We start from the raw sequence: 13,567 nt of genomic DNA on the forward strand, positions 1-13,567 counted from the left end.
AATAATAAGATAAAAATAATAATAAATTAATAAAAAAATATGAACAACAATCATACAAAAATCAAACCCAAGCCAAGGAGACAAAACCCATTAAAAAACAAAAAGAAAAAAACATATAAATAAATAGACAAATAATAATAAACACATACAAAAAACAAACTCAAACCAAGACCCAGAAAGGAAACATTCAATCTTTTAGTGCATCAGAAAAAAAAGATTAATTGATTAAAATAGCACAAAGTGTTTTTGTGGCACCAGATGGTCGAGAAAGGTTCAAGGTCATTTATCATTTAAAAAAAGAAAACTCCAGGTTGATTCGACAACAAAGGTTACAGCGTGAAGAAGAAGAAGAAGAAGAAGAAGAAGAAGAAGAAGAGCGACAAAGACCTGAAGACATCAGCTTCATCAGAGACGTCAGAGACCTTCTACAATCAGCTGAAGCTCCTCACCTTGGTTTCGTCACTTGCAGCTCCCAGCTGGGCCTTCGCCCTCCCAGAACCTGGAGGCAGGACCACGGAACCTGCCGTGCGTCTCTCTCTGGCTCCGTCTGATTGGACCAGTTGGGGAGGTGCCTCCGCCTGCTGGAGCGTCCAGGGGCTGTCGCTCAGCTGCAGAGCACCAATCATCCTGCTGAGAGGGTCTGTTGGAGGGACACCTGCAGGAACAAGAGGAGAACTACAGTGCTGCGGTGCTCTGGACCTTGTCAGTTGAAAACATTCCCACAAAAGATTCAAAGCGGAGGAGGTTCTCCGCCATTAGCGCAGAGACCAGGTGAGTCTCACCTGCAGAGGAGGCGGGGACGCGGAGAGGATTTGGGGAGGAGGAAGATGAAGGATGAGGAGCGCTGAAGTCGATGCCCTGCAGCTCATCGATGTATGAGTGACCCGCCCTAGTCACCACTGATTGGCTAGCTGCAAGACAGAGGGCGGGGCTTCACTTGATACATACATGTTACATAGTGTGTAAGATGCAGACAACGAGCTGGAATCATCAACATCATCATCATCATCATCATCATCATCATCATCATCATCATCATCTCTGTCAGTGGAGGGCTGACTTTTCTGGCCAGAGGCGGAGCAAAGGCGGGATTGGCTGCCAGGGTTCTGGTTGCTGCTGGAAGACAAAAGTTGAACAAGTGATCAGTTGTGACATCGTGTAAATAATTTCGCCAGACCACCTGCGATTTAACCAGGGGCACAACACCTGAAAGAGGCCTGCGAAGGGGGACGCGGCGCCAGCAGTGGGGACTTGGTGTAAAGGGGCGTGTCCTTCTGGAAGGCCCACCTCATCTCCGACACAAGCAGCGGCAGGTTGGACACACCCTGGAAGGAAGAAGATGATTAAAGATTCATTCTCTAAACTACTGGAGAATATATGTATTTAATCTGGGTCATGCTGTTAAACTCCCAAATAATTAATTAGCTAGTACTTAATAACTCTGCCAAGCCTTCAGTATAGGCAAGCTGTAAACAGGGCTATTTTGCCTCTGTGTGTGCAGGCTACGTGGTGAGCCACACAGAAATTAGGTCAGGCCGGGGTCAGGTTAACCAAAACAGATGGGGGGAGGTGTCTAGTGGCTCAGATAGGGGTTGCATCTTTTGCCTGCTGACATTTTGTATGTGGCGAATCCAGATACTGTTGGGGAGGTTTTCAACAATTTTCAACAGATGTATTTCAATCAATCAATCAATCATGAGTGAACATATGTATCTGCTCATTATATGCTCATGTTTATTCATCTCGTGCTCATGTTTTATCCATGGTATAAAAGACTTGTACTCCTGATGCTCGGGGAACAAGCATATATATATATATATATATATATATATATATATATGTATATACATAGCCGTTGTTCTTCTCGTCAGGTTGACTGAGTTTCCTACTAGTAGTAGTAGTTCATTTGCACAAACTATTCAATCCATAGAATATTTAGAAAACATATTTTGTGCCTCCAGGCTTTTGCCTCTGTGATCTGGCACGGTGCTTAAAAAACAGTCTTTGCAGTTGGAAGCATTTTTTCTCGTTCTTTATTTTTTCCCTTTTTCTGAAAGCCAGCTAAACCATCGTATAGTGGAGGGGTTGTGGGTTATAAAAGGCCCAAAAAAAAATCTAAATAAGCCGCGGTGGGGCCCCAGCGGGGCACTGAGCGCGCTCAGTGGGCTGTACCTGGGTCCAGTTCTTCAGGGCATCCAGGCTGATATTCCCTGAGGAGTCCAGGTAGGAGCAGGACGGGTTTATCACCATGGAAGCGGAGGGACAGACATAGCAGCGAGGCCGGGACACGGGGTGCGTCTCATGCACCCAGATGCACACTGGGAAATTATACTCACTTCCTGTAGAGAGAGAGTTCATTAGGCTGCGTGTCCTCATCACAGGTTTAGTCAGGCCGTCAACTCAGCGCCTCCATGTTGGTGGGAGGCGCCGCAGCAACTTTTGTTTATTCATTAATAATTCTATGAAAGCATCTACGACAAAGAATTCCCACAAAGATGTCCATCAAAAGGCACTCGGCCCGACCTCTGAGGTCACAGTCTACGACTTCCCAGTCTCAGAGCGGACACTGAACGGAACAGCTTGCCCTAAAACCCACTGATACACAAACAAGATGGCGTGAGCCGAGAAGACACTGCAGAGTCTAAACCTTTCCGAACAAAGATAGAGCGCATACAGGAAGTGGTTACCTTGGTATTGAACCGGAACAGTGCCGGCCAGGTAAACAAGCCTCTTCTTTTTTTTGTTGGGAAAACCTGCGAGAGGAAACAACACCACGCTTCAGCGTCATATAGCGTCAGAAACAAGCTTAGCTGCCTAGCCGGTGCTCAGGTGCACCATTCTTCTTCTATACGCAGGGGTGTCAAACTCAAACAGTGGGACAAAATGTAGGAATTGGACAAAGTCGTGGGCCAACATTGATATTTATTGAAACAATCTTCCTCCAGATAGAGCAGTGAACCTTTTTATATGGACCCCAAAAAAAGTTTTGCTTCAACACTGTATATGGAACAAGCAAAACTTCATACTATACAATAAATAACTTCATATTGCACACAAGCAAAATTGAACTTTAAATTTGAAAACTCATCAAAATAAATAAAATGTAATTCTTTGAAGCCTTCTAAGTTTAAATTTCAACAGCAGCCTAATATCTTTCACTGGACGCCCTGATGGACGTGCCATAATACCAGTAGAGCATTCTGGGATTTGAATTATTAGCGCTACATGTGCTGTAGAATACCGGCGGTCCAGCTCTAGCCGTGATTTAGTAATGCCTCGCTGGCCAAATATAATTACACAGTGTAATTATAGTAGTCATATACTTACAGTAGAAATCCACGTAGAGATGGAGGTCAGTATAGAGCGAGCGAACTCTCTGTAGGTCAAACAGAGTCTCTGCTGGGTGGTTGTACTGACACTGAGGATGGGGAGGTGGAGGAGGAGCAGGGACAGGGTCAGTAGGAGGAAGTGGAGGGGGTGCATGGGGAGGAGCAGAAAGAGGGGATGGGGGACCAGGGGTAGGAAGAGGAGAAATAGGAGGGGGGTGTAAGAGGAGGACAGAGGGGGGGTTACAAGGGAAGGAGAAGAGACAGGAGGAATTTCATGAAAAGCAGAAGTGAAGGAGTGTTGTGGAGGAGGATGAAGGAGAAAACAGATGAACAAGGAAGTGAAGAAGAAAGAGGGCGAGGCAGAGGAAGATAAAAGAAAGACAAGAAGATGTGGCGAAAATGAAGCAGCAGGACAGCAGGTGGTGGAGGAACTCGGCAAGGTGACAGCAGGTGGGAGAGGAGGAAAACAGGAGGGGCAAACAGGAAGCGAAGAGGAAACGAGAAACAAGAGCGATAAAGAAGTGAGAGGGAAGAAGAAAGTGACACAAGGAAGGAGAGAAGAAGGGAAGAAGGAGGGGTGAGGGATGACAGGAAGAAGACAGGAGACGTTAGCCGGTTGTTTTTAGCACTGAGCTAAATCACTCTCCCTGCCTGCCTTGGTTAGCTGGTTAGCAGGCATGTCCCTGTTCATGTTTCGGCTAAGAAAGTTCGCTCTTGAACCGAAAGTCAAAGTTTGAAGTTGTGTTTCACCTCCGCCAGAGTCTGCAGCTCCACCTCCGCTCCCACCTTCGGCATGTTGTCCTCCCGAAACTCTCCCCATCAACTATTTCCCTCCACCTGCTAACGCGCTAACAGGCTGGCTGCTGCCGCCGACAGGCAACAACACACGACACACCCAGCTCCGCTTCCGGTTTTCCAAAGTAAAGGCATGTCATGCAAAAGAAAATGTTTTAATGTGGCGTCATAATGCTGAATAAATACTTTTGAATGAAGTGTTTTAGGTTTACTAGAGAATGAAAATCAAAATAAATAATAAAAAGGGCTCTCAATCCACTGACAACCAAATCTGTATTTCCCCCCTTTTCATTACTGTTATGTATTTTTAATTCCAACTTCACAAGGGTATTTATATGGTTCCCTTCTTTTCTTCCAGGAAATAGACATACCAAGACAACAGCTGCTTGCTCGGCGATTCCGAACCTCAAACTTAAACTTGCTGCTGTGACAAATGACAACAGAGCAGGAAGAGGCTGCAAAGCTTCCGTCTTTAATCATAGACTCTTCAATCGTTTAACAAACATAGGGACATTACTTACAGAAAGATCAAACAAGGTTGATTAAACTCAAACATTATCACTGCTCTTCATTCATTTGCAGATTAATTCCCACCGGCCGCAGCACGGGCAGTCTGTGGCCTCAGATGGGTGTGGCCCTCCACTCCTTGCCCTCTGTCAGAGCTCTCGGTTGGTGGATGAACACGCTGTATCGGACACCCTGATTGGCTGCTGCCCTGACGAATCGACTGTTTGCCGTCATGGTGACGGCCCTCAATGAATCCCCGGTGCCAAAAATCATGAGCGAGCGCTGGTTAATCTTGGCGCTCGGCAGCAGCCGCAGCGTGCGCTCCGAGGGGTTGTCGTCGACCACCTGCACGCGGGCCAGCAGTTTCTCAGCGCGCTCCTTCTCCCCCGGGCCACCCAGCGTGTCCAGGATCACCCGGAAGTCGTGGACAGCGGCGCGGCAGGCGAACAGCTCCTTGCCCTCCATGAAGGCGTCGAGCTGTGGCAAGACCTGCTGGAGGCGCTCCTGCGCCGCCTGCTCCGTCAGCACCGGCTCCTTGAAGGTGAAGTGGCAGCGGCCGTGGCACAGCGACGACACGTAAGTGATGAGGGTGGTGATGTCCAGGTTGATCCGCTGACACTCCTCCACCTGCACCTGAGTGGGAAACGCCAAGCGGGCCACCACAGTGTTGCGGTCCACGCGAGTCAACTCAGACTCATCCTCCTCGTCCTCCTCGCTGTCAACATGTGGCTCCTCCACTTCCTCTGCATCCTCCTCCTCCTCCTCCTCCTCGTCTTCTCCTCCTTCGTCTTCTGTCGTCACTGTGTTGACAGCCACGATGTCTCCCCGGATGGAGATGCCCATGTCCTTGAGGCGGTTGGCCATGGGGCAGGAGACCCCATTGTAGAAGGCAAAGACGATGACGGGGTGTCGGTACTGGACGGGCTGCTGGCTGCTGGCCTGCAGGAAGTCTTCCGCCTGCCTGATGATACTCTTGTCTCCGTAATGGCCCCGCCCTTGCCAGATGTTGTGCAGGGCCTCGGCCTTTCGGCCCACCGCCTTCACCCAGGTGTGCCCCCCGTTGGCCACCACGTCCACCACCAGAGTCTGCCTGCAGCCGGTGGCGTCCAGGTAGGTGAAGACGTGCAGCAGAGCCGACACGTCCTCCAGACTCTCTGCAGAGTCCACGATGGCCGTCAGGTGGGTCAGGTTGGTGCTCTGGAGGTGCGATTCTTTGACCTGCACCTCCCCAGCCTCCACCCGCCGCAGGAAGCGGAGCTCCGACCGCAGTTTACCGCACAGCTTCTGGTGTCCCTCCGCACCTGTATAGAGCTTCTCTGCCCGCTGCAGCAGTGCCTGAGCGGCACTGATTCTCTGCTGCAATGAGGTCTGCAGAGACATGTCTGCTACATCATACCTGCACAACACATAGACAGACAGACAGACAGCTGCAATGAGTCTCAATGGGAAAGTTTGACCCACATTGGCCTGTCGTTTTCCCAGGGACCCGTAGCAAAACACTGGTTCACCCGGTCTGACTTGCAAACTTTCCCCAGTGTTTGTATTTCTGATGGTTCCAGTAACAAACCAAAGACAGTTGGTGATGGTGGCTGACTGTTTCACAGACTTAACTGTGAGAAGATGCATCTATCTCAGGGGTGGGCATAGGCCTGTCGCGATAATCGATAATTCAAGGAATCGCTCGGTAAATAAAAACCAGGTCGGTAATTTTGCCGGCCTCGATGAATTGACACGTGCGTTTGTTTTTCTCCTCTCTCGCTACCAAACACGCTGGATGAGAGAAAAAGGTCTCACTCTGTGCATTTGTCTCGACACCTGTTCGCGTTGGCTCTATAGCGGAATGAACGGAGTGAGTGAACTCTCCTGTCAGTCTTCGTCACGGGATGGGCGAGGCGGGTGCTGGCGCAGACACACACACGGACACAGTGCTGCAAGTGAGCGAAGTGAAGGAAAAGCGAGCAAACGCTATGAGCGATGAACAGTGCCAGTATGGGAACATTTCGGCTTCAAACGAAACGAACGAGGTGAGCCCATGAACACGGGCGAGCCGATATGTCACATTTGTTCGAAAGTAGTGGTGGTGAAGAAGGGGAATACGACGAACGAACGATCATCCCCTCCAGTTTTCACAACTGTGAAAAAAAAAAGTACCGCCCGAGGTTCCGCGGAGTCATCGTCCCGACAGGCAACGCTGACTGAAGCGTTTGGTAAGCAAAGCATATATATATATATATATATATACACACACACAAAAGAACAGCGCAAAATAGTGCGCGCTTACAGACAGCGTCAAAGTCCTTATTTCTTTTCTTTCTTTCTTTTTTATTTATTTATTGTTTTTAGTTGTTATTGTGTTTTTTTTAGTGCTATTTTTGATAGAATGACAGAATGTGAGTCCATTTTAATTTTATTGTTTTTTGGGTGCCTTTTATGTTTATTATGTTCGGTCATCTTATTTGTAACCTCTTAATCTTGAGAAATGAAAGTTTATTGCTTTTGACATGGTGTACTTGCATTATTATGTCATAAATTATCATTATATATGACTTAAAAAAAATGTTGTCAATAATATCGTTTTACCAATTTGGAATCAATAAAGTACATCTATCCATCCATCTATCTATATAATAGTATCTTCTGCATGTCGTGCATTCATTCTAAAATGTAATGTTTAGTCACAGATCCAACAGTATTTGTGTGTGAAGTTCCTTGGTTGCCCAGGTAATCCGTGTTTTTAAAGGTTAAGCTATAGGCAACTGGTTGCTGGTTTTGGCTTCTCATGGAGATCATTATTCTGACGAGCCAATGGGTGTGAATTCTTCGGGGAGACCCTGCAAAAATGTCAGACATTAAGCTCACTTTGGAAAAGGTGTGGTTAAACAAGGGTCTTCTTGGCATAACAAAATAGCTGGTGGTGGCCCAGGTTTTTGCTCTCCCCGCCTTTGCTTCCCACTGAAAAAGGCCTTGGGTCTGATTGGCGAAAATCCCAGAGAGCTATTTCAAAATAAAGGTGTGGACGACTATGTCATTTCAGGGATTTCTAAGCCTATTGTGGGATTTGTTGAACTAAAACAGGTCACAATTGGTCAAGATTACAGTGGGCTATTTCAAACGTGTCATAATCATCACAAGGAAAAAACATAAAATTATATATCAAGAATATTTATCCTACTGACAATAAAACAATTAAATGGTTGTATAAATCGAAAATGCGGACACTGTTTTTTTTTTTTTTTTTTAATTATTATTATTATTATTATTATTATTATTATTATTATTATTATTATTTATTTTTAGGACGGTCACTAAGCCCTCCGGTTGCCGCAGGGTGTTCGTCAATATATATATTGGTTGTACGTTTGCTGTAAACACTTTAGTCGGTGAGTTGACAAGACTTGTGACCTGCCTTCGAAACAAACCAATACCAGTCTGGACGGAATTGGTGTCATTTTCACGACGGAATTACAGACTGAAACAGAAAAAAAACGAGTGAATATCAAGTTTAAACTAGTTTCGATCTTATGTAACGGCTATAAACCAAGCCAGGTTACAGGACATAAATTACACTGTATGCCAACGAATCACGATATCACGACGGACTGTTGTTCGAATATAGCAATAACCGATACCTCAAGATAGCATTAGAACACAAACATGTTTGAAGAAGCAGATAACACATATTCGATTGCTTCTGTGATTCAACACAACTAGCTATATGCTACCACCGGCTTTCTCAACTCCGGCGGACACGAATTCATTTTTGAACGTCCAGTGACGTCGAGTCATACAAAGTGCCGGGAGACAATTACAGAGTAAATATAAGGTGAACTTACAACAGCACTGTCCCTTAAAATGAGTTGGCCGTTCCTGTCCACTAGCTAACTAGCTAGCGCAATGTTACACACGTTCGGACTCTGCTTCGCTGGCAGGAAGATCAACAAGACTACTTCCGGTCTTCCGTCATCGGCTGGAGTCGTTCAAAATAATAATAATAATAATAATAATAATAATAATAATAATAATAATAATAATAATAATAATAATAATAATAATTAAAAAAAAAAAAAAGAAAAATAAAGTTGCCACATTTCAGTCTGCAAAATAACACCAGACAAAAACAAAGAACAGGAGATAATAAATACTTTTATTGGACTGATTGATAATATGCTGAACAGAGCTAAGGCACATGAAGCTGGGAGGTCAGCAGTCAGGTGTGAGTCACCTGTTTCATTTGACATGAGATACAAAAACACACATGACGTGTCGTGAGGTGAAATGCCAGATTATTCCTAATTAAAAAAAAAAAAAAAATCATAAATGATAATCACAACCTGTTGAAACCATAAGCAGCTCTCCTGCAACACAACATAATACAGTCAATCGATTCAGTCAGCGTTCATCGCACCTGCCTCAGGGCTGCATTGCCAGGAGGTCACGGCAGGTCATGGTAGGAGGAGGTGGAGTCAGGAGGAATGACCCTCAATCAACTCGATCAACTCTTGGCCTGTTTCCTCTTCTGAACAAGCTCTGCTAACATCTTGCAACGAATCATACACTCCTCCTGAAAAGAAAACCAAACTGAATTAATACAACAGCAAACCTGGACTGACTTGTTTAATGATCAGATGAAAACTGCAAAGGTCAGTCAACAACTAGGAGAACAGGTTTTTACTGAAGGTGCAGCTACCCTGCTGTTCTGTAGGAGGGGTTCTTACAACCTCCCAGCAACTTCTTTGCTAACAGAAATACTATTAATCACTGAAGCAGAGTCTCAGGCCCACCTTGGTTTTCCCAGGAACCACCTTGGCGATGCGGTCCCACCTTTCACTGGTTCCCCTGGGAAACTGCTGCAGAGCCAGTTCCAGGAGCTTCTGTTGGTTCTGAGTCCAGACACCAGTTTCTGCCTTCTCCTTACTCTCCTGAGGCTCTGACTCCTCTTCCTCTACTGCCGTTGGATCGAAGTCTTTCTGCCGCCGACCTCTGACCTTCCCCTCGCCTGCTTCTGCTCCTGCAGGCTTTCTGTTCCTCCTCCTAACCATGGCAACTCCCTCCTGCTCGTCTTCCCCCTTCTCTTCCTCCTCGCAGGCCACGCTTTCCCTCTGGCTGGTCATGTTGTCAGCAACAGGAAGTGACCTCACAGTGGGAAGCGGTCCCTTCAGCTCTGACAGCTTCACCAGACCTGAAACATGAAGGAGTTGGTCAGAGCTGAGAGGAGAACCTGCAGATCCTCCGCAGAGCATCGGGATGTTTACCTGTTGAATGGCTGACATTGTCCTTGATCTGTTTGACTTTCGTTGTCACCTGGTTGGGGAGACAGCATCAAACACCCAATCATTGTTTTCACTTGCATGCTTAACCTAGCTTAGCACGCAGACAGGATGTGGGCCTAATCCTGGCCACTTGGAACCAATTCCGACTGACTTACATCAGTCACCGATCGTCCCAGTTCATGGGCAATCTTCTCCCAGCGACCCGGAGTACCGCCGGGGAATTTGACCATCAACCTGCTGAGGAGGCTGACCTCGTCCTCCGTCCAATCAGCTGCCTTGAGACATAAATGGACGGGGGGGAGGGTTCAGATCGAGGCTCTGGCATCCCAGGGTCCTGGCTGACCATTATGACCAATAGAAGACACAATCTGATCAGGTTAATAATTGATCAATGATCACACCTTCCTCTTCGGGGACTTGCGGTCCTGCAGCCAGTCGTCCATCTGGTCTTCGATCTCCTCGATGGATGTTGCCTGATTGCAATTCTGCTGGCTCACATTCTCCCATGTTGGTTCATAAACAGGAAACTCCACCTTTGGCTTTTTGACCTTTGGCCTCTTCTCTCCTGAACGGTGAGGTGTGTGAAGGGTGGGAGGAAAAGTCAGGTGACAGAGCTAAGGCAGGAAGTAGCCCTATTTCAGTCAGTAAGTGAAGACTAAAAACAATGTAAAATATAAGGTTTACTTGGAGCAACTTCCTGTTCTTCTTCTGCTTCCTCCTTCTGCTGCTGCTTCATCTGTTGGTAGTCCTCATAGTACTGCTTCACTTCCTGAAACATCGGCAATGCAGCTCTAAGACTGGGACTGGGGCTGAGGCCGGATTCAGGATTCAGGATTCAGGATTCAGGACCAGGACCAGGACCAGGACCAGGACCAGACTGAACAGCGTCCTCTACCTACCTGGATGGTCTGAGGCAGGTTTTTGATGGACAGGTACAACCAGATGGTCAGTTTTAGAGGGAGGATGTCCTGCCAATGAGGTCGGTCCTGGGCTCTAAATCAACCAATCAGTGACAATCAGCACAGACATCCCTCAGCTAGAGGAGGTAGGGTGATGGTGGCACGCCCTACCTGTCAGTCTTGTCCTGGCTGGTGTACCTGAGCTCCTCTGCCAGTTTGGAGCTCACCTTCTTCTTCTTCTCCCGCTTCTTTTTGCTCAGCAGTTCGTCCTGAAAACACCAGTGATTGGCAGGTGAGCAACATGATCGGTTGATTCACTTCCTGCTATGTTCAGACTGGATGTCAGTATGTCAGCTGTGCTCTGATTGGCTGTCTCACCAACTGCTTCTCCAAGTAAATGGACCAGATGATGGCATAGTGTCCCACGGTCAGAATGAGGAAGAGGAGGAAGCCCAGTTCTGTGTTGCTCATCTTCCTCACCCGTCTATAGTAAAAGACTGGCTGCCGCCAATCAGGAAGTCCGTTGACCAGGATGTCATCGTACCTGCAGACAGGTGAACACTTTATGCATGTGTAGTTCAGCGGTTATGAACCACAGAGTCCTCACTGCCACAGGAGGCCTGGAGACTAGTGGGCATAGCTCTACACGCCAACCTCCTGACTAGCTGGTGATGGGTGTGTTTCAAACTCACTTGCGGCGTCTCTCCTCGTCTTTCAGGACTTCATAAATGGCCACCAGCTACGAACCAAAGAACTTCAGGTGAGTTCAGTCAGTTTGACAGTAGGAAAAGTTTCATTGGTTGCAACAGTCTAGTTTGGTCTGATTCGATTGGTACGTTTCAACTGGCAGGGTGTGGGGTGTAAGACTACAGGTATAACGTGACACTGTGTGTGTGTGTGTGTGTGTGTGTGTGTGTGTGTGTGTGTGTATGTGTCCATCACCTGTCTGAACTGAGTTTCAGCATTTTCATCTTTATTCTTGTCAGGATGCAGCTGCAGGGACAGTCGCCGATACGCCTTCTTTATCTCTGCTGATGTGACGTCCTGCAACCACAATATCAAAAGATAAATATGACCAAATACAGCCAAAAGAGACCCACTCTTCACACAGCCACGCCACAGTTAACATTTTTTAACTCCTGGTCAACAAGAAAACTTGAAGTCCCGTTAGCTGTTCTGATGGGAACATGAAAAACAACATTAATGGTAGCAGGATGAATATGAAACACCCAACTGCTGCTGTTTTAAGTGCAATGTTAATCATAACCCTGTTAGGACACTGGAGGAAGGAGGTAAGAGTGTGTGGAGTGGTCTTAAGGGAAGATTGGGAATGAAGGCATCAGAGGGATATTAGATGTTGAGGAGATGAAGACAAAGATGTCACGCTGAGATGGTTTGGACATGTACAGTAAAGAGAATGGGGATGGAGAATGGAAGAAGAAGAAGAAGAAGAAGAAGAAGAAGAAGAAGAAGAAGAAACCTTTCTAAATCACATAGTGGGGAAATTTGCATAATCACAGCAATAATACAGTACAAGAGAAGGAAACTGTATTAATAAAAAAGACAAAGAAATAAAATAAACGAGGAAAAAAACAACATATTTACATTATACTGACAGTTGGGTTATTGTATTGACAGCTGGATTGTTTATTTTACAAGTTACGTCCATAATATGGACAGATAAATAATTATTCTATCTTCTTGCACTGAAGGTGCAGCAGTCTTGAGCTGAAGGAGCTGCTCAGGCTCTCTACAGTGTGGGAAAAGTCTGGTTTAATTCAGGAGCTGACTGGCTGCGCCTCCCAGCAGCTGCTAACTAGCCTAGCCGCTCCTGGCTGTGTGTTTACCGGCCAGTTGCTAACTAGCCCAGCTGCTCCTGGCCGTGTACTCGTGGCACCCAGCCGAGTATCAGCGAGTCGGCTTGGGACTGCCGTGCGGTTACCATGGATACAATAGCACGTAGTAGCACGCACCTGCTCCACGGACAAAAACTGATAGAACGTCTGTGGGATCTCCTCCACCAGGTCCAGCAGCTCCAGGTCCTCATCCCAGGCGGCCAACGGGGGCACCACCGACACCACCAGCAGGGCCAGGCAGAGCAGCAGTGGCCCGCACGGAGCCGCACGGAGCCCCATCAGCCACACACCGCTGGGCTCCGGCCGAGATAACACTGATTCTAGTCCGGGACTGTTCGGCAGTACCAGAAGCCAGCTCAACTTTAGTCGTCCCGGAAGGTATAGCCAATAACATCCGGGTCTGACTGTCACAATAAAAGAGTGGCGGAAGGTGTCGTAACACTACAAACTGCTAGAGAGAAAATCATGTATTTAAAGATCGAGAGCGAATGGTTGTTTGTCTTATCTCTATGTGGCCCTGCAATGAACTGGCGGCTTGTCCAGGGTGTCACCCTGCCTTCGCCCTATGACAGCTGGGATAGACTCCAGCAGACCCCCGTGACCCTGAGCTTGGGAAGAAGCGGGTATTAACAATGGATGGATGGATGGATGGATGGATGGATGGATGAATGGATGGATGGATGTTCATCAGTTTTATTTATTTATTTATTTATTTATTTATTTATTTATTTTTTTAAATCAGATCTGTTATTCAGAATTCTTTAATACGATTGCCATCCGAAAAAAGCTCTGCATCCAGTCAGTCATCCATATTCTCTTCAGATATGACATTAAGCAAAATTACTAACCAGACAGACAGAATAAAACACAAGACAGATGGATGATATCACATTGCTAGATAAATAATACAT

The 13,567-nt window shown here is 46.6% G+C and overlaps 3 protein-coding genes across 5 annotated transcripts in view; all 3 read right to left on the reverse strand.

Moving 5' to 3' along the window:
• The window catches only part of LOC142885582 (E3 ubiquitin-protein ligase RNF31), an 8,612-nt gene extending 4,374 nt beyond the window's left edge, over positions 1-4,238 (reverse strand). The window contains exons 1-8 of one of the 2 annotated variants that reach the window (XM_076022193.1): positions 4,080-4,238; positions 3,328-3,418; positions 2,688-2,753; positions 2,173-2,339; positions 1,207-1,325; positions 1,061-1,113; positions 783-911; positions 450-655 (exon numbers count right to left, since the gene is read on the reverse strand). In XM_076022193.1, coding sequence (XP_075878308.1) covers positions 450-655; positions 783-911; positions 1,061-1,113; positions 1,207-1,325; positions 2,173-2,339; positions 2,688-2,753; positions 3,328-3,418; positions 4,080-4,124 — 876 coding nt within the window. In that variant the 5' untranslated portion in view covers positions 4,125-4,238. Of the gene's footprint in view, positions 1-449; positions 656-782; positions 912-1,060; positions 1,117-1,206; positions 1,326-2,172; positions 2,340-2,687; positions 2,754-3,327; positions 3,419-4,079 lie in introns of both variants that reach the window. The other variant, XM_076022192.1, reaches the window with a different exon arrangement.
• Positions 4,239-4,575: 337 nt separating this feature from the next.
• cunh7orf25 (chromosome unknown C7orf25 homolog) lies at positions 4,576-8,597 on the reverse strand. Of its 2 annotated transcripts, none has more exons than XM_076022195.1 (2): positions 8,465-8,597; positions 4,576-6,027 (listed from the first exon to the last, which is right to left on the reverse strand). In XM_076022195.1, exon 2 carries the CDS (start codon positions 6,009-6,011, stop codon positions 4,746-4,748), a length of 1,266 nt encoding a protein of 421 aa, XP_075878310.1. In that variant the 5' UTR covers positions 6,012-6,027; positions 8,465-8,597; the 3' UTR covers positions 4,576-4,745. The 2 variants fall into 2 exon arrangements, with proteins under 2 accessions (XP_075878310.1, XP_075878311.1); XM_076022196.1 differs by lacking the exon at positions 8,465-8,597 and adding an exon at positions 7,572-7,590.
• Positions 8,598-8,756: 159 nt separating this feature from the next.
• Positions 8,757-13,045, reverse strand: dnajc1 (DnaJ (Hsp40) homolog, subfamily C, member 1). Its single transcript, XM_076022198.1, has 12 exons — positions 12,774-13,045; positions 11,743-11,844; positions 11,493-11,539; positions 11,179-11,344; positions 10,972-11,069; positions 10,801-10,894; positions 10,586-10,670; positions 10,303-10,466; positions 10,057-10,176; positions 9,884-9,932; positions 9,413-9,810; positions 8,757-9,192 (listed from the first exon to the last, which is right to left on the reverse strand). The coding sequence occupies exons 1-12, from the start codon at positions 12,933-12,935 to the stop codon at positions 9,124-9,126; spliced, it is 1,554 nt and encodes a 517-aa protein (XP_075878313.1). The 5' UTR covers positions 12,936-13,045; the 3' UTR covers positions 8,757-9,123.
• Positions 13,046-13,567: the final 522 nt, after the last annotated feature.

Source organism: Nelusetta ayraudi, unplaced genomic scaffold (genome assembly GCF_046127955.1).
Source record: "Nelusetta ayraudi isolate G7.1 ecotype Tasmania unplaced genomic scaffold, CSIRO-AGI_Nayr_v1 ptg000011l, whole genome shotgun sequence".
In the NCBI taxonomy this organism is placed as follows: Eukaryota; Metazoa; Chordata; class Actinopteri; order Tetraodontiformes; family Monacanthidae; genus Nelusetta; species Nelusetta ayraudi.

Excerpts from the sequence above, each read along its gene's own strand:
- cunh7orf25 (XM_076022195.1), bottom strand. The coding sequence starts at position 6,011 with ATGTCTCTGCAGACCTCATTGCAGCAGAGAATCAGTGCCGCTCAGGCA.
- dnajc1 (XM_076022198.1), bottom strand. The coding sequence starts at position 12,935 with ATGGGGCTCCGTGCGGCTCCGTGCGGGCCACTGCTGCTCTGCCTGGCC. Across the intron at positions 11,540-11,742 it reads CTGAAACTCAGTTCAGACAG|CTGGTGGCCATTTATGAAGT; the intron begins GTGATGGACACA and ends TTTGGTTCGTAG. Across the intron at positions 9,811-9,883 it reads CAATGTCAGCCATTCAACAG|GTCTGGTGAAGCTGTCAGAG; the intron begins GTAAACATCCCG and ends TTCATGTTTCAG.